The following is an 18,806-nucleotide window of genomic DNA, read 5'->3' on the forward strand; positions in this document are numbered from 1 at the left end:
CAGAAAGGCCTGGTGATCCTTTCTTGCCCACTCCCTTGGGTACTGGTCTGAAGCATAGACTGGTTTGAAGATGTCATATTTGTATTTTCAAAGGATTTCTCTTGCTGCAGTACAAAGGACAGACAATAAGACGTGAAGCGCAGACTGGTTGCCTAGCAACCAGAACTCGCCGAGGGGCCTGAGGTTGGCTTGCTTAAAGAGGGCTCCGCCCTCTCAGCGCTCTACCCCGCCCCTCTACCCCCCCAAGAGCTCAAGATCGTAGTCGACTCCGCCCATCATCTGGCCCCGCCCCTCGCCTGGGCGGGCAGAGGCTTCTTATTGGTCAGCTTTCCGGAAGCTGAGTGATTTGGTTTCCCGGTCGCTCAGACCTAGGAACCGTGGTTTCGGCGCGTGGTGCGGGCGGAGCAGAGCGAGGCCGGGTGCTTTGGGTTAGGGGTCGGCCCACGCTCCGCCAGGGCTGGAGGGAACGGGTCTCGGTTTCCTCCGGGGCAGGAGCGCGGCAGGCCCTCCCGCCTGGCCCAGCTGAGAGGGGACGGAGACGGCTCGGGGACCACCCCTCCCCATCCCAGGCCCCCATGTTTGACTTGTCCTCCGGTTCCCGGAGTCCCAGAGCAGGATGTTCGTCCTGGTGGAGATGGTGGACACCGTGCGCATACCCCCGTGGCAGTTTGACCGGAAGCTTAACGACTCCATTGCCGAGGAGCTGAACAAGAAATTGGCTAACAAGGTACTGGACCCTCCGGACCACCCCGCTGCTAGCCTGGCCGTCGCCTGGGTCAGCCTTGGCCTTGCACACTTAACTTTCTGTTAGGGTCTCTTTTCCTTCGCTTACATCTGAACCAGACTTTGGATGTCAGGGGGCACCCAAGGGAGTAAGTGGACCGGGCGAGGTAGTGCACACCCCTAATCCCAGTTTCTTGGGTTGTTGAGGCTTATGATGATCCTGAATTCGAGGCCAGCCATGGCAACATAATACCGTGTTTGGAACAAATTAAAAAGCGTTGAAGCCGGTGCAGTGGTGGCGCACACCTTTAATCCCAGCACTCGGGAGGCAGAGGCAGGCGGATCTCTCTGAGTTCCAGGCCATCCAGGGCTACACAGAAAACCCTGTCTCAGATTCTTGCCCCCCCCCCCCCAAAAAAGCGTCGGGCTGTTGATCCGTGCTTAAATGTCCTTGGCATTTGCGGGGCTAGTGGTTGGATCGTCAGAAAACAAAAACAAACACAGTGGAGAGAGCGTGCCCAGAATGGGTTTGTAAAAGGAGACGGGAAAGACGCCACGCTATACATTCGGTTACTCTGCAGCCTTTTGCGAGTCGCCCTCTCAGGGCCTCGGTTTTCCTTTGTGAAACGGGGATAAGTTATTTTCTGTCAAGTGTGCCTTGTGGGCTAGGTTAGTTGTATAGTCTGTCGCTTGTGGGAGGTTTGACCTTGTGGGAGGTTTGACCGTTCGTTCTCAAACAGTGTTTTGCCCACCTGCTGTGGGCCATGCCTGTGCTGCCCAGGCCGGCTGGAGACGCTTTCCCACTCTGCCTGGTGACTGCTCAGTTTTTCCTGCTTCGGGGTTCTCTCTCTGTTTTAACACTTACCACAGTTCCTCTCTTGCCTATTTTTTTGGTTTTTGTTTTTTTGAGACAGGGTCTCTCTGTGTTAGCTTTGGCTGTCCTGGACTCGCTTTGTAGACCAGGCTGGCCTCAAACCCACAGCGATCCACCTGCCTCTGCCTCCCGAGTGCTGGGATTAAAGGTGTGTGCCACCATGCCCGGCTAAACACTTTTTCTTTTCTTGGTTTTTTCAAGACAGAGTTTCTCTGTGTAGCCTTGGCTGGGCTGGACTCACTTTGTAGACCAGGCTGGCCTCGAACTCACAATGATCGGCCTGCCTCTGCCTCCCAAGTGCTGGGATTAGAGGCGTGGGCCACCACGCCTGGCTCTTGCCTATATTTACCTGTGTGTGCCACAGTGCCTGAGTAGAGGTCTGACAGCAGCCAGTGGGTCCCTGGAACTGAGCTCAGCTGTCAGATTTAGAGGTAGCTAGCTTCACCAGCTGTTGGCCCCTTTTCTTGCATTTGTTTGGTTATTATTTTCCTTTCAATGAGTACAGGCCTTTCTCTGGCTTAGTCCCTTTACTGTCCCCGACACTTAGCCACAGTGTGGCAGCGAGATACAGGGGCTGCCCCTGTAGTGTAGTGAGGAAAGGAAAAGAGCCTTGACAGAGAGGATCTAACAGCTGCGTGTGATAGGATGAACTGGGGTAAAAGCCACGTGGGGCAGACACTCACACAGCTGCCAGCAAAGGAGCAGCACCTGGGATGATGGAGATTGGTGGGTTTTTGAGGTGGGGCAGGGGTGGGGGTGGGGAGCCACTTGAACTGAGAGCTGATGGTTAGAAGCAAGTAGAGGGAAGCTCTGCCCTGAGGGTTGGAGCAGGTTGGGTGTAAAGAGCTGTGGAGGCAGAGCAGTTAGGGTGTGCAAAGGTCCTGAGGCAAGAGGGACTGTGTCATCTAAAAAGGCACAGAATGCTGGTGTAGCAGGAACAGAGAGGGAGGTCGGACGAGGAATACAGAGAGAAGCCAGGCCGCAGCCCTGGAGGGCTTTGTAGTCCTGGTGGTGGTCTTTGTTAGTCAGTAGGTGATATTCTGAGGGCACAGCAGAAAGCAAGCTTGCGTTATATAGGAGACTGAGGCCCGAGTAGGAGCCACACACACAGATCTGGGGCTTCTCAGATGGAGGAGAGAATTCACTGAGGGTCATGTCGTCCCCCCCCCTCTCTTTTTCACTGACTCTTTTATTTTTTGAGACAGGATCTCACTATGTACTCTTGGCTGGCCTGGGACTTGCTACATAGACTAGGTTGGCCTTGCATTCATAGAGAACTTTCTACCTCTGCAGTTCAGTGTGTGTCACTGTCTTAGTCACTGTTCTGTTGCTGTAAAGAAATACCATGACCAAGGCAACCCGCGCTCCCCCCCCCCCCCGGTGTTTTTTTTTTTTTTCTGCCTCCTTGAGACAGGGTTTTTCCTGTGTAGCTGTGGCTGTCCTGAACTCGCTTTGTAGGCCAGGCTGGCCTTGAACTCACAAAGATCCACCCACCTCTGCCTCCCAAGTGCTGGGATTAAAGGCGTGTGCTACCACGCCCAGCCAGGGCTTCTTTAATTTTTTAAAAAAAATTTCACGGATGTATTTTGCATGTGGGTGTACATACCCCGGTAGGCATGAGTACATCGGGACAACTTGTGGGGAGAAGGTGACTCTCTCATGCCGTGTAGGTCCTGAGATACAACTGAAGCTGTCAGGATTGTCGGCAGGCACCTTGACTGCTGAGCCATTTTGCCGGTACCACTTTTCCCACCGCCACCCTCCCCTTATATTTGAGACACCATCTGATGGGATCTGAGCGGACTATACTCACAGTGTAACCACCGATGGCTATGGACTCCTGATGGCCCTGCCTCCGCCTCTCAAGTGCAGGAACTACAGGAGGCACACTCTTGGCTGAGGCACAAGGAGGGGTCTGTGGTTTTATAGGTCATTGCAGGGAGGGAGCTGTACCCCAACTCTGGAGTGCTCCGAGGTCTGTGACTAGGGGTAGTACTGGTGGTAGATGTCAGACACTGAGCCATGGCATTCAGAACACTGGGGTGGCATGTGGTGTGTGGGGCTCTGCTCTATTGATAGCCTTTGGCCATGTATCCCTGTGGGAGCCCTGTCTCTGTATCTGAGGTGGTGTGAGAGTGGGGTGTGTGTGTCAGTGTCTCACACTTCCTGGCTGTGATCTGGAGCATAGACTTTGGGACCTGGGGAAGTATAGGTTTAAACAGGCATTCCGAGTGCTGGTCCTCACCAGCTGTGACAGTAAACTCTGGTCATCTGTGGTCTCTGCCGCTGCTGCTGCCAGAGCGCTTCCTGTCCACCTTACTCAGTTAACCCTCCAGCTGCTGTCTCAGGTTCGAAACCGAGGCTCAAAGACAGAGTAATGTTCTCCAGTCCCCCAGTGAGGTGGCGCTGACAGCTGGCTTGTCACTCAAGATCTGTTCTTCCCAGAGTTCTGCATCCTGAGGTCCCTGCCACAGTCACCTCCTGCAGAGTCTGAGCTCATGTCTTTTAGTAAAGGGGGCTCAGAGCTCACTTGTGATTGTGTGGGTTGTGGAGGAGCTGGGCCCTGGGGTCACTGTGTATATGCACATGTGTGCACAGGTCGTGTACAACGTGGGACTCTGCATCTGTCTGTTTGATATTACCAAGCTGGAGGATGCCTATGTATTCCCAGGGGATGGAGCATCACACACCAAAGGTGGGTGCCTTCTCTTCCTGGGGTGTCATATTTCTTGGGGCTCGTTTTCTGTAGTAAAAGGATAAGCTGCCGTGCCTCTTGGGGTGGCAGGAGACCTGGGCTGCAGTCCTGATTCTGCTAGGAATTGATTTCAGTGATTGTGGGTCCTCATGTCCTCTCTGGGCCTCAGTTTCCTTCCCTATAAGACAGCGGTGTGGGTGGGGTGATTCTCAAGGCTGCTACAGTTTTGAGATTTGAATTGTGGCTCAATCCGAGGGTTCCTTGGGTTCCATCTAGTGCCCCCTGGTAGTTGCCCGGTCTTCGTGCTGCTCGTTGCTTCAGATGTGTGGTGAGACACCTGCTAGGCGAGGACCCTAAGTAGTGGCTGTTCCCGTGTGGAGAGCAGAAGGCAGGGGACAAATAAGCGAGGGACCTGGAGGGGCAATAGGACACAGCTGGGGCCAGCGAGTGGCTTAGGGGTAAGTCATGTGCTTGCTCTACAATCTAGAGACCTAGGTTTAAGACCCAAACCCACTGCAAGATGGAAGAAGGGGACTGACTGCATAGACTTTTCCTCTATCTCCACATTAGCGTACACACACACACACACACACACACGCACACGCACACACACACACACGGCCTCTGAGCAGGGATGGTGACATAGGCCTCTAACCCCAGCACTTGGGAGGAGTTCCAGCCAGCCTGGGCGATTCTGTGCTTCAGGACTGCCAGGAGCACTGAGGGACTAACACAGCAGCGCTCATGCTGGGACCTGGCACTGAGGGGCTATGGGATTGCCTGCTTCTGTTGCTTCTGTGGTTATTCCGGGCAGCCTTGATCAGGGCTGGAACGTCTGGCTTGGTGGTTACAAAGGTCTGAGGAAGTATGTCTGCAGCCTGGATGTCACTAGGCTGACTATGGGGTGGAGAAATAGACTCTGGCCCTTAGTGAGGGAAAGTACAATAAAACAGTTGTGTGCATCTGGGGGCGAAAGGATGGTGGGTACAACCTGGAGGGGTGGGGGGAGGAGTCAGTATCCAGGGCTCCTTGCCAGGTCAGCTTAGGTGTCTTCTGTTGTTGTCTTCCCCTCCCTCTGGGGTGTAGGGCATCCCTCAGCCCTGCGTGCACTGAGCCGCCGTCAGAAGGCTGGCTGGCAGAAGCTCTGCAGCCTTGTCTCCTGGCAGTGGGTACCAGTGTGCATCCTCAGTACAGTGTCAGCCTGGGCATGGGCAGAGGGTTGTAACAAGTGCCCTGTGACAGACGTACAAGCCACTGTGGGGGAAGTTTGTGTGTGTCCCTGTTGGTCATCCTCTCAGCCCAGGGGTGAGGATTGTGGAGTGTGGGGAGACAGCCTGGGGTCTGTGCTGGACCCCTGAGACTAATTAGTTGACATAGTGTTGAGCTCTGCAGAGAGACCCAGGAAACAGGCTGTCTTTGTGAGGATTAGGCATTGTCATGAGAAAAAGACAAGCCCAGAGTGTGGAAACAGCTCGGAGGAGCTGTGTTCTCAGAGAGGAGTGGCAAGCAGAGCTGGGCTCTGCACTTGGCCAAGGGCAAGGGCTCTGTTCTCTGAGAATGCTGCTGAGCTGAGCTGGGGTCTGCTCTTGGACGAGAGCCTGTTGTCCAAGAGGCGAGTGCTTATTGGTACCCAAACTTCAGGAACACCAGAAGCAAGGCAGCCTTAAGGAAATGCTGCCCCTTATGTTGGTGACGCTTGACATTGGTCACCAGCATTGGATGTTACTGTCTCCCACACCCTGCTCACCCTGGGTCTCTTGTTTCATTGTGGGAGATGCACTGAGTATATGCCACAGCCCTATGTTTGAATTCTGGCTCTGATCCCTGGGATGGGGCCTGGGCACCTAGGCACACTGTCACCAGTGGCTGTGTGACAGTGAAATCCTCGCAGCCGTGAAATCCTTGGAGGGCCATGGGGCACTGCAGAAGCATCACGCCACGAGGTGATTTCTCTGCTGCATGCAGGTTGAGGTCAGAAGGACCATTTGCTGGAGTCTGTTCTCTCCTTTGGACCGTTAGGGTCCCATTGTTCAAACTCAAGTGGCCAGATTTGGTGGCAAGCCCCTTTATGCACTGAGCCATTTTGCTTGTCCCTTTCTGCTTTCTTACTTGGAGAGAGAACCTGACTAACTCAGTGCCTAATGTGAGTGGAGTTTTCTCCTTTTCACAGAAACTCCCCACAGTCCAAGGGGCACACGTCCTGGAGTACCCCTGCTTACATCTGTTACCTAAAAACAACTGATGCCTGGCCCCTGGGGGGTCTGCAGAGAGGAGTGTACACTCTTAGGAATGGAAACCCAGAGCTTCACGCTGCTTAGATGATTCACTACCATGCCACATCTCTAGCCTTTTGTTGTTTTTTTGAGATAGGGTTTCTTCATGTAGCCCTGGCTGTCCTGTATCTCACTATGTAGACCAGGCTGGCCCAGACCTCACACAGATCCACTTCCAGGGTTCTGGTATTAAGGTGTGCACTGTCATGTCCAGTTCCAGTCCTGAGCATGTTCACTCTCTAGTCAGTGGACATGGCTGCTCGCCACTTGCTTTCAGATAATGGTGTGCAGGCCCTGGGCACAGTTCTTATGCTGTCCTGTCCAGTAAGCCTTGTGCCAAAGTAAGTGCAGCACAAGCCTGCTGTGCCACGAAGCCTTAGCCAAATGCTAGGTCATGTGGAGGGCAAAATTTTTGCATCCTGTGGGTAAGTGGCCCATGGCTGCTCATAGCTGCTCATGGTTGGATTCTAGAAAGTTAGCAGAAGGCTGAGTCATCTTCAGGATGTTTGTCACCTCACAGGAGGTAGGGTGCAGGAAGGCAGGTGGACAGAGCTGGGCTTGGCAAGCCCTTGTGTCCTAAGATGAGTGCTGGCAGATTAGACCACTGAGGGAGTCCTGGGAGAAGCCCGTGTTCCTAGTGACTCTGTCTGAGGGAGGTGCACTCACGCTGGTGGCCTAGTCAGGGGAAAGACTGGGAGCAGTGCTTCTCAACTGCAGGTCTCAACCCCTTGGAGGGGTCCCATATCAGATATTTACATTAGGATTCATAACTGTATCCAAATTACAGTTATCAAGTACCAATGAAATAATTTAATGGTTGGGGCTCGCCACAACACGAGGAATCGTATTAAAGGCCCGCAGCGTTAGGAAGGTTGAGAACCACTGACTTTTAGAGATGTCCCATGGCAGAGTGGGCAGGAGGGCTGTGTGGTTGGAGCAGGTCACAGCCTCTTCAGGGCACCTCTTCTTCTGTATGGTAGAAACATGGCACCTGGCACCGGAGGCTCATAGAAGCAGGTGGCTAGTGGCAGAGACCATCTTCTGTTTGAGAGGGTCAGTGACAGGGGTGGCCTCTACTAAGGCCAGGAATTATTCTGGTGTGGGCACAACTTTAGCTAGCCTTTTCCTTGGGTTCAGGTGAATGGAGAACACACAGGACGGGGCCTGAGAACCCCTGAAGGCTTTCCCTTATGTGGCACCCTTACCACAGGCAGCTTTGGGTTTGGTTTGCGTTTTTTGGTTTTTTGGTTTTTTGAGACAGAGTTTCTCTGTGTAGTCCTGGCTGTCCTGGACTTACTTTGTAGACCAAGCTGGCCTGGAACTCACAGGGATCCGCCTGCATCTGCCTCCCGAGTGCTGGCATTAAAGGCATGCGCCACCGTGTCCAGTCCAGCCTTGGCATCTTTTGTATCCTATCCCAGGTCAGTTCTGTGCCCAGGGTAAGTTTGCCCAGGATCAGGAGGCAGGAACTCCCTTCCAAGCCTGACCAGTTGCTTCTGTCCTTTTGGAATGTGAAGGACAGCCTGAGGGGAGTTTGGAATCACTCATGGCCCAGAATCTAGGTTCAGGTGTGACTAAGATGGCCTTGGAAACCAGGCTCAGTTCCAGGACAGCACCTGCTGCTGGCCCCTTATGGGGATCAAGCTGTGACCTTGCATAAGTGAGGGAGAGGAGGGTTCTCTGCCTACAAGAGGACTCAGTGCGGACCACCGGGTAAGTGTGCTGGCAGTCAGGTGGACATTGGTGACCATGAGCCCCAGGTTCCATGGGCATCATGGAGGACCTGGTGTAACTGACAACAGTGTTGCCTTCTTTTCTAGTCCATTTCCGTTATGTGGTGTTCCACCCTTTCCTGGATGAGATTCTCATCGGGAAGATCAAAGGCTGCAGCCCAGAGGGTGTGCATGGTAAGGTGCTCTGACTTCCAGTGAGACTGGAACACGGCAGGGTGTATGCTGACCTGTGGTCCAGGTATCCAGCCAGATCGTCCCTACGGCACCAGAGAAACTGTCCAGCGGCAGCACCAGGCCAGGTCCTTAGCCCTCATGCTCTCAGGCGTCACTCAGGGACAGCCTGACCTCAGCTAACGTCTGAGGTGACAGTCTCACAGTGCCTGTGGGTCCCTGTAAGTGCAGTGAGCACTCTGCTCTCACCAGGCTGGGGACTGTGTACTTGTTCTGCCCAGGACAGCTCAGCCCATGGGGATAGTACAGTTAGAGATGTGTGGCTTTGAGGAAAAAGGGGGCAGATTGCCCTGGGGACACCTGGGCCGCACTGGGAGGGGGCTTGCTTGTGCTGTCAGCTGTCCCTTTGGAGCACCTTGTCTCATGCCATCGTATTCTTCCTTTATTCTAGTCTCTTTAGGGTTCTTCGATGACATTCTCATCCCCCCAGAGTCACTGCAGCAGCCTGCCAAGTTGTATCCTCTCAAGGATGACGTGGGCAAGGGGACAGCTCAGCCCTGTGCTAACCCCAGGGGCTCTGCCATCTGCCACTGCTGGTGTCAAGCACCAGGCCGCCTCTGCTTCCCATTCTGAGCATGGTGGCCACATCCCTGTTTGTCAGCCTTTGGGGCTCTAATCACTCCTGGTCACTTCATGCAAGTTGTTGCTGCAGGAGTCATTTCAGGGATCTGTCCCCCAGGAGCTCACCTCAGCGGGTTGCCGCCGTTTCCTAGGGTGTCCTTACCTCAGCTCAGGGCCCCTGTCACTGGTCTCCAGTGGCATGTCAACTATTCACAGCTCCCAGCAGTAGCATGACGTGGGGAATGCAGTGTGCCACTAGAGGGCAGTGTGGCTCTATGGGAAGAGTGGAGCGGTGCTCAGTCTCGGCTCTCACCCAGGCCTATGCAGGGCCTACCTGAGACTCTGGAATCGTCAGCACATCTGGCCTAGCCTTACTGCTCCTCCTCAAGTGGGTGGCATTTAAACCTACCTCATCTTGAGACCCTGGCAAGCACATGGTCTACCTGCCTATCAGATTATGAGGAGTGTAGGGCACCTGGACCGTTCTCATATCCAGAGCTGGGAATGCAGTTCTCGCTTTGGGTCCTAGCACGAACTGGATCTTCCCCCAAGAGGCAGAAGCAGCTTTTGCTGTGACTTCTAGACCAAAATAGTCTCAACCTGGGGCTGGTTTAACTTGGGCAAGTACTTCAGAGGACCCTCAGCCTCATGCACTCTCATGGGGAGATTGTGGCCTTGACTGTGGTCTCCAGTGATGAAACGGAACAAGTGTGGGTGTGGGAGTATGAGACGGAGGAAGGGGCGCATGACCTGTACATGGACACTGGCGAGGAGATCCGCTTCAGGGTGGTGGATGAGAGCTTTGTGGACACGTCCCCCACAGGACCCAGCTCAGCTGAGGCTGCCTCTTCCAGTGAGGAGCTGCCGAAGAAGGAAGCGCCATACACGCTTGTGGTAAGCTGGTGGGAGGCTTTCTTGAGGTCCATTCCTAGAACCCGCCCCCCTCCCCCAGCAGGTCATCACATCTCCTCTTTTAAGGAAGGAAAGAAAACCAAGGAGGGGCTGGCGAGATCAAAGTTGGGACTAGAGCCGGGTGCCAAAGGACCGCTTCTCAGGGTCTTCCCTCTGCACAGCTTCGGGAGCTCAGGAGGACAGGTCTGGGGTTGAGGGTTACCCGATCCCACCTCAGGCCAGCAAACTAGCTCTTCCCTAAGACACTGGAGAGCTGGGGCAGGAGTGGTGGCCTGGTTCCCAGCCTCCCCACTGTTGTGAGCCCGACCTTCCCTTTGCCTGTGTCGGGCCTGCTAGGTGTGGAAGCAGGGTGGGCTGCTAGTCCCTCCTGTCCCAGGCAGCCCGGCTCTGAGTGGTGACAAGGCTCCCTGTCTTTTCTCTCTTTGGCAGGGATCTATCAGCGAGCCAGGCCTGGGCCTTCTGTCCTGGTGGACCAGCAACTAGCCCTCGGGCTTAGTGATGCTGCCCAGACCTGTGAAAGTGGAAAGCAGCCCGCAGCATTTTGAGGAGTGCCGCCTGCGTGTCCTTCTCCCTCTGCAGCCCCGATTCTCTGCTTTTGGAGCCACCCCTGAAATCCTGTCTACCGGATTGTTTTTGAGTCTCAGGCGTCCAGGCTGGCTTCTCTTGCTGTATGGCACAAAGTACCCTTGAGTTTCTGTTCCTCCAGCTTCTACCTCCTGAGTGCTGGGATTACAGGTGTGCACCAGTGCACGGGTCTCTGAAGCAGTGGGGACGAGGCCCAGGGCTTTGTGCATACAGGTACACTGTACCTAGTAACCTACGTCCCCAGCACAAGGCCTGGTATTTTTATTTATTGTTAGTGCTGAGGGTGGAGCCCAAGGCCTGTTGACTCATGTTAGGCAGGTCTTGTACTATTGAGCTAGGCCCCTTCTATCCCTGCCAAGTTCTGGCTTTTAGTGACAACAGAAACAGTCAATAAATAATGGTGGCAGGGCTGGAGAGATGGCTCAGCGGTTAAGGGCACTGACCGCACTTCCAGACAACTGGGGTTCAAATCCCAGCACCCATATGGCTGCTCATAACTGTCTGTAACTTCAAGATCTGACACTGTCATACAGATATACATGTAGGCAAAACACCAGTGCACATACAACAAAGGTAAGTAAACACTGGTGGTGGCAGCAGGAACTCCCCCCCACAGCTGATGTCATCATGATCCAAGGTCACTGAATTGCCAACCTGGGACAGCATGTTCTGCCTCACAAGGTCACTCAGAGATGGCCATCCACAAGCCTCACAGGTGGTGGCCTTTGTGTTTGAGAGCAGACTGGCTCTAGCTGAGCTTAGTGGCTCTGTGATAAAGATAGAGGCCACTCTGGAGCAGGGGTTTTGAGCCAGTGCTGTTAGTTACTGATGCGGGTGGGGCACCAAGCTGCAGCCATTTTTCTAAGGATCTGGAAGGAAGCGTCCAGAATGAAGCAAACCAGCCCATTCTAGGAACCGGAAGCTGTGAAGTCTGCTGTCCCAGAGTCGGCTTCAGCCGTGTGGGGCCAGTGATACCACGGGTTTCCCAGTCATGCTGTCCTTCCACTGGCACTAAGATGCCTATGTGATAAAAATGGCTCAGTGACAAACCTCCACAGCCTGCCTGAGCCTTTGAATGTGAGAGGACAGGTAGCGTTGGCTGATGCTGCCTAGTGAACAGGAGCCAACCTTGCCACAGCCTTCTGCAGAGGCTGTCTACGGGCAGCATCAACATGTGCTTACAGGCTGCTCTGTGCTCCCATCCGCCTGCCTCTGCCTCCCAAGTGCTGGAATTAAGTCTGTGCCACCACTACCCACTTTAAGATAAACACAGCACATACTCTGGGGTAGTTAAAGATCAGGCCTCGGGCTGGAGAGATGGCTCTGTAGTTAAGAGCATTGCTTGTCCAGAGGTCTTAAATTCAATTCCCAGCAACCACATGGTGGCTCATGCTGGGATCTGATGCCCCCTTCTGGCATGTGTGTACGTGCAGGTAGAGGACTTGTATACATTAAAACATAGATGAATAGCCCTGGTCCCTGAAGTTCTAGTCTACTGCAGGCACATACACGGTCAGGGCAGGAGGGGATGGAATAGTTTTCTGTCATGGCTCCTGTCTTTGCTGCAGTGACCAGCCTCCAGATGTCACCATGGCCTGCTGAGGCCTCTGCTGACCTTGGCTTAAAAAGCCCTCTCAGAGAAAGCTGATAGACACCAAGAACTCACACAGAACAGTCAATAGATTTGGATTTTTTTTTCCTTGTAAGAACAAAAGGTTCTCTAAAATCCTTCAGCCACCAGTGAAATGATCAGGCAGAATAGAAACTTCTGTAGAGGGAGTGCTGTCATCAAAAATAAATACAGTTGCATGGGTTGCGCAAGGATGAACCAAACTGAACAGGAAGGCAGGGGCTGGGACATATCTTAAGTGCCCCCCCACAGTGGGCTGAGGATGGAAGAGCAAGAAGCAGGTCTGGTCATCATCTTAGAGCAGGTGCCATGTTGGACAGACCAGATCTGGCTCTGATGTTGCACGTAGACACTTTTGATGCCCAACAGGGTCCAGAGTGGAACAGGACCTCCCTTATTGCTGTAGCTCCTTCATCCTGTTTAGGGCACTGCCCGCACGGAACCACTCGATCTGAGTCTCATTGAAGGTGTGGTTCAGGAGGATGGTCTCCTGGGTCCCATTGGGGTGCTTGATGATGCACTTGAGAGGCTGCAAGAGGAAAATGGATGTGGGAATGGAAGGTGTTCCTAGGAACACAGTCCCTACTTGGGGGGGGGGGGGGGAGTGGCTCTTAAGGTTAATGCCTGGGCCAGCTCTCTCTTAGCTGGGACATGGACATCCAGGAGCTCTAACTATAGCTTGGTGTAGGACTGGAAGCAGGGTCACTGCCCAACCCCACCCACCCAGAGGACCCTGGGTTGTCTGTCCTCCTTCCTAGCCCCCTGACCTTTCCAGGGGCAAAGTCCTTCAGGCCTTCGATAGTCAGCTTATCCACTGGATGGATCTTGTTGTAGTCAGAGGGGTCAGCAAAGGTGAGGGGCAGCAAGCCCTGCTTCTTTAGATTGGTTTCTGGAAGACAAACATGAGGGATTCCTGTGTCTAGGGACCCTTCCTAAAGCAGTTAAGGGCTAGAAGACAACCCCTCCTCCACAGGCACTGGCGGCAGCACGCAAGTTGTCAGGGTCCCAGCAACACTTTTTCCCAGCAGCAGCCCAAGCAGGCTTTAGTGCATATGTCCATGGCACCAGCAGTGTTGTTGGGAAGCTTTGGGCAGTGTGGTCTTGGATAGGTGGGGAATATAGGAGCATGGACTCCAAATCCAAGCCAGACGCCGGCAGAGCAGGTAACCTAAGGATGCCTCTGCTCACCGTGGATCCTGGCGAAGCTCTTGGTGATGATGGCGCGGCCCCCGAGGTGGCGGGGCTCCAGGGCTGCGTGTTCCCGGCTTGAGCCTTCCCCGTAGTTCTCGTCTCCAACCACTGCCCACCTGATGCCATGTTTCTGTCAGGAACAGAGTGGTGAGGCAGGGGGTGCTGCCTGTGCCTGCCTAGCCTTGGGCAGGATTCCTGCTGCCCATGAACAGCTGACTTTGGGGTAAAAGGGACCAGATAATGCCTCCAAGTCCAGTCCCCAATTTGGGGGCAAAGCAGTGGCTGCACAGTGGGAACAGGGGACTCCATGGCACTCAGGCCATTTAAGTGTACAGTCAAGGTATGTATGGGCTTCAAGGCACTGCGTACTTTGAGCATCTGCACTGTGCCAGTCAGCCACAGAGGTGCCAGAGGACCCTACTGAGATCAGTGGAACCAAGGCTAGAGAAATGTCTCCACAGTAAAGAATATTTGTAGGTTTTTCAGAGGAACCAGGTTTTATTCCCAGTACACAGAAAAAGTAGTTTAAGAAAAACAAAATATGGGAGGCAGAGGTAGATGGATCACTGAGTTCGAGGCCAGCCTGGTCTACAAAGTTAGTTCAGGGCTGGAGAGATGGCTCAGAGGTTAAGAGTGCTGGCTGTTCTTCCAAAGGTTCTGAATTCAATTCCCAGTAACCACATGGTGGCTCACAACCATCTATAATGTGATCTGATGCCTTCTTCTGGCCTGCAGGTATACATGAAGACAGAGCATTGTATACAGAATAAGTAAATCTTAAAAGTCCAAGACAGCCAAGGCTACCCAGAGAGACCTTGTCTCTGAAAAACAAAACAAAAAAACCTTAAAGGTGTATGCCACCATTGATTGCCCAGCCTCGCTTAGTCCCAGCACTTTGGAGGCAGAGGGTGGTGGATCTCTGAATCCAAGGCCAGGGTAAAGAGTGGACAGGACAAGCTTACCTCAGGCCTAGGCTTAGTTCCTCTATGTTTGGCTTGTTTGAGACCTGTGGCTCTGAGCGTCACCTTATAACTTCATTCCTAAAGCAGCAATTCTATAAGATTTCCTCCAACCATTTTTGTTTTTGGAGACAGGGTTTCTGTGTATAGCTTTGGCTGTCCTAGACCAGGCTGGCCTTGAATTCACATAGATTCTCTTGCTGTGACTCATCTGACTCCAGGGCAGGGTTCTCTGGGTACCAGGGATAGTAGTTTTCTCTAGCTACACCCCCACTAGTCTGTTTCTCATGTGTTTCCCACCCCTTCATTAAGCCCTCCCAGAGAGCAGCTGCTAACACCATTTGCACCAAACAATACTGGCATACCTTGTAGTAGCGAGCAGTGTCAGGGACAGGGCCAAACTCCTGGGTGACAGCATTACGCACAGAGTTGGCCTTGCCGTTTTCAATGTTGATGGCACCAATGAGCAGGTTATTGGAGATGTTGTCTAGGTGCCCACGGAACTTGAGCCAGGGGCCAGCAGCAGAAATGTGGTCTGTGGTGCACTTCCCTTTGACCTTGGGGGTGGGGAGCAGAGGACAGGTTGGGCCCGTGAGTAATGGATGAAGGAAGACACCTCCAGAGACAGGTAGTCCCCCTGGTGTCCCCATGCCATCTGGTTTAGGCAAGGGCAACAGCATGCTCTCTGGTGGGACAGGCTGGATATGGAGGACAGATGCAGCTGTTTGCTCAGTCAGCTAAGCTGCTAAGGGTGAAAGATCAGCGACTCCAAGCTAGACTCAGAAGCTAGGAGTCATGTCTGGGTCCTGGCTCACATGAGCTAAATACTGGCTGTGTCACAGGCGTGCTTAGTAAGCCCATAATTTATTGTCTGACATGAGTCTGAGGCCTTTGACCACACTAGAAAAGCCGAGCTCCCACACAGACCCTATCCAGGAATGGCCCAATAGAGGAATGCTGTGGGAGTCCATTGTCCATCCAGAGCCGAGCCGAGTCACATGTGATGTAGTCACACCAGATGGCTGAGGCCTGACAGCTGCTGGCTAGTTAGGCTCTGTCCAGCCCAGGGCCATGGAGAAGGGGACCACTAAGCTGCTGTGATCACTCCCTTCTCATTCCCATGGGTTCCCCAGCCATACCAAATGCTTGGGGATGGGGTGCCTGTACCCACCTTGATGAGGATCTGCAGGTCTTCTAGGTCTTTACCGTCCCACTTGTCAAAAGGCTCCAGGAGCTGCAGGCGCTGGCTGGTAGGGCTCACATCCACCCGCTGCCCACTGCTGTCCTTGGGGGGGTGCTGGTAGGTGTCCTGCCCTGGGTCAAAGTCCTACAGAAGGGATGGAGACACACTGGGCACTGAATCCTTAATCCTCACACGAATGTCTCATGCTTCCCTGTGTCCCAAACTCCACAGTGTTAACGGACTTCACATGAACCCAGGCAGCTAGGCCACGGCAGGTCTGTGGTAGCTAACAACACGGAATGGCAACATGCACCCACCGATCGGGGAAGCTCGTCTGCATCTGGGGCCTCCAGCTTGAACTTCTTGCCATCCTTGCCTGTCAAGAAGTCAGTTTCTGGGTTGAACTTAAGGGTTCCTGCAATGGCCAGGGCTGTGACAATCTGAAATGGAAGAGGCCAATGTGTTGGTTAGCCCCAGCCAAATACCTCTATTTTCTACTGTTATGTGTGAACGTGCATATATGTGCCAAAGCATACATGTTGGGGTCAGAAAACAACTTTGTGTAGCTGATGCTGTCCTCCTTCCTTTATGTGGGGGTTCTGGGCACTGAACTCTGGTCTCCAGGGTTATGTATGACAAGCATTTTTGTGTGCTAAGTCGCCTTTCAGGCTCTCCCAGTGAGCCTGGAGCTCTCCCATCCTGCTCCATCTGGCTAAGCTGGCTGGCCGCTGAGCTCCAGGGGTGCTTTTTTTAAAAGGTGGGTGCTGGGAGGTCAGATCCTCATACTTCTACTGCAAGCACCTCACCAACTGAGCCTCTTCCTCTTCCCAAGCCCTCTTCTGAAGCCAGAGCTGCAGGGCTCAGCTCAGGGACCATGAGCCACTGTGCCTGCAGAGTGCTCAAGATCCTAAAGGCCACCTGCCCTCTGTAATGGCTGCCAGTCTCTTGCAGGTATCCTGTGACAGGTAAGAGGAGACCCAGCACCCAAACACACACTTCAGTGCAAAATGCTCTTGCTTGGTAGCAAAGGACAAGCAGAGCACCTCCTCCCACCCAACAGTGAGAGCTTCTGGAACACCCAGGAAAGTGGAGGCCAGCACTGCTATGATGTCTGAGCTGTGTCAGCTGATTTGATGCCCATAGTAACTGCAAAGGCACATTTTTACTGAACTCAGAAACTAGATCTTGAGACATGCCTGTGGTCAGTGTCACTAACACAGAAGGGAAGAGAACTTCCCTTCTTCCCTTCTTCACACACCTCTCACATAACCTGGGAGATAAGTAAGGTGACTAAGTTCATTGTAGCTAGGAGAGCAAGAACCTGTCCCAGGCAGTGAAGGCTCCACGGGCCATAGTCCTGTCTACCAAGTACTTCACGAGCTGAGGGACCCAGGCATGATGACTGACAAGGCTAGGAGTGATGGCTGCTGGGTAGGGTTCCTATAATGCCAACCCTCAGCAGCCCATGGCCCCACCCTCCTCTGACCTACAGGAATAGGACAGGACCCCAGGACAGTCTCAACTCAGCCTGGCCAGGTTGCCTCACCTCTGGGGATGTGACAAAGGCATGGGTTTCAGGGTTTGCGTCGTTGCGGCCGGTGAAGTTCCTGTTGTAGGAGGTGACGATGGTGTTCTTCTCTCCCTTCTTGATGTCTTTCCTGTACGGTAGAGACACTTAGCCTTGTCACGTGGGCTGGCCGGAGGCCAGACGGTCAGCCTTCTTATGGTGCATGCCTAGCTCATGACAGCAGGGGAAGGGAAGGCCTTGGAAAGGCTGTGTCCTCCAAGGGACTTACAGCACAGAGGACAACCTCAGAATCAGTGGGCCTCTCATCTGAGACTGTGAGGAAGAGAGGCCATAGCCCTACGTCCCCTCACCTGGGCAGCTCCTGCTCTCTGAAAAGACTATCAGAGCCACCAGCTGGCCGCCAGGATGAGGCCTTTTGGCTTCTTCCTGGCAGCTCAGGGCTTCTGTGGAGCTCTTCTAACTGGAGTGCCCAGACATGTCTGGCAGGGACTTCTCTTTTTTCTTTTTTTGAGACAGCATTTCTCTGTGTAGCCTTGGCCATCCTGGACTCACTTTGTAGACCAGGTTGGCCTCAGACTCACAGCCTCTGCCTCCTGAGTGCTGGGATTAAAGATATGTGCCACCACACCTGGCAGGGACTTGTAATGTGAAGAAGCTGGAGCCAGAGGCCTTGGGCTGGAGTCTTCTCTCACCATTTACGTCTAGAACTCTACACCCACACAGATAGCCGCTAATCTCTCAGGGATGAACTGCTCACCTGTCCCACTGGCCGATGCAAGGGCCACAAGCATTGGCCAAGACGATTCCACCCACATCCCTCAGGATCTGTGCCTACAGAGGATGAAGAGGACAGGAAACTGTTGGGGCTAGGCACCACACTGATAGCAATGGGGAAGGCAGCAGCCTGGAGGAGGAAAGCCTGTGCCTGCACTGCCTTGGCCCAACAGGCATGGCTTGTTCCATCCTGGAGCACATAGCAGCAGGCATGGTGGGAAGCCGGGGCAGGTGCAGGTGGGCACTCACATAGCCGTCCCGCTCAATAGTGGCACGGATCTGCTCAGAGCCTGGCGTGATGGTGAACTGGGACTTGCACTTGAGTCCATGGGCCAGTGCCTGCTTGGCCACAGCTGCTGACCGTCCCATGTCCTCGTAGCTTGAATTGGTGCAGCTGCCAATCAAACCTGGTACATTGTGGGTGGTAGAGTCAAAGGTCAGGAGACAGTGACCAGAAGTCTCCATCTGACCTGGGATGAAGAGTTCACCAACTGATCTGGCAGATATTATTTCTAACAGACATGCTGGAAGTGACCTAAGTATCAACACTACAGAAGGCTACTCATGGCCCAGTCATGCACAGTCACTGGCCATAGGTCACAGTATATCCATTTTCACACCAATTTTATTCACACGTAAGTACACACAAAACTCCAAAAGGCAGCTTTTTTTTTTTTTGGAGACAGGGTATCATGTGACATAGGTTGACTTTGAACACCTGATCCTCCTGTTTCACCCTCCTGAATGCTGGGATTATAAGCATGCACCCTTCTATCCCACTTTAGGACTAATACTAACATTCACAATGTTTAATGCTTAACGGAATCTGATAGGCTAAGTTGTTGTTGGTTGTTTTTTTTTATTTTATATACTTTCTGGTTTTTTTTGGTTTTGTTTGTCTGAGACAGGGTGTCCCTGTGTAATAATCCTAACTGTCCTGGAACTTAATCTGTA

The 18,806-nt window shown here is 53.3% G+C and overlaps 2 protein-coding genes across 2 annotated transcripts in view; one reads left to right on the forward strand and one right to left on the reverse strand.

Moving 5' to 3' along the window:
- Positions 1 to 326: 326 nt before the first annotated feature.
- POLR3H (RNA polymerase III subunit H) lies at positions 327 to 12,058 on the forward strand. The gene is made up of 6 exons (XM_084749254.1): positions 327 to 727; positions 4,196 to 4,292; positions 8,386 to 8,472; positions 8,921 to 8,984; positions 9,783 to 9,984; positions 10,432 to 12,058. Exons 1-6 carry the CDS (start codon positions 617 to 619, stop codon positions 10,483 to 10,485), a joined length of 615 nt encoding a protein of 204 aa, XP_084605380.1. The 5' UTR covers positions 327 to 616; the 3' UTR covers positions 10,486 to 12,058.
- Positions 12,059 to 12,261: 203 nt separating this feature from the next.
- ACO2 (aconitase 2) overlaps positions 12,262 to 18,806 on the reverse strand; it is a 41,159-nt gene continuing 34,614 nt past the window's right edge. Inside the window, exons 10-18 of the mRNA XM_084749253.1 lie at positions 18,102 to 18,259; positions 17,836 to 17,909; positions 17,097 to 17,208; positions 15,868 to 15,990; positions 15,539 to 15,694; positions 14,733 to 14,924; positions 13,406 to 13,538; positions 12,985 to 13,106; positions 12,262 to 12,746 (exon numbers count right to left, since the gene is read on the reverse strand). Of these exons, the coding sequence (XP_084605379.1) occupies positions 12,612 to 12,746; positions 12,985 to 13,106; positions 13,406 to 13,538; positions 14,733 to 14,924; positions 15,539 to 15,694; positions 15,868 to 15,990; positions 17,097 to 17,208; positions 17,836 to 17,909; positions 18,102 to 18,259 (1,205 nt within the window). The 3' untranslated portion in view covers positions 12,262 to 12,611. The remainder of the gene's footprint in view (positions 12,747 to 12,984; positions 13,107 to 13,405; positions 13,539 to 14,732; positions 14,925 to 15,538; positions 15,695 to 15,867; positions 15,991 to 17,096; positions 17,209 to 17,835; positions 17,910 to 18,101; positions 18,260 to 18,806) is intronic.

The sequence above is a fragment of the Acomys minous genome (genome assembly GCF_964271855.1).
Source record: "Acomys minous genome assembly, chromosome: 12".
NCBI lineage: Eukaryota > Metazoa > Chordata > Mammalia > Rodentia > Muridae > Acomys > Acomys minous.

Bases quoted from the DNA above. Each gene is read 5' to 3' on its own strand.
- POLR3H (XM_084749254.1), top strand. From the start codon at position 617: ATGTTCGTCCTGGTGGAGATGGTGGACACCGTGCGCATACCCCCGTGG. The intron at 728-4,195 runs GTACTGGACCCT...ATGTGTGCACAG, and splicing joins ACAAGAAATTGGCTAACAAG to GTCGTGTACAACGTGGGACT. The intron at 4,293-8,385 runs GTGGGTGCCTTC...CTTCTTTTCTAG, and splicing joins TGGAGCATCACACACCAAAG to TCCATTTCCGTTATGTGGTG.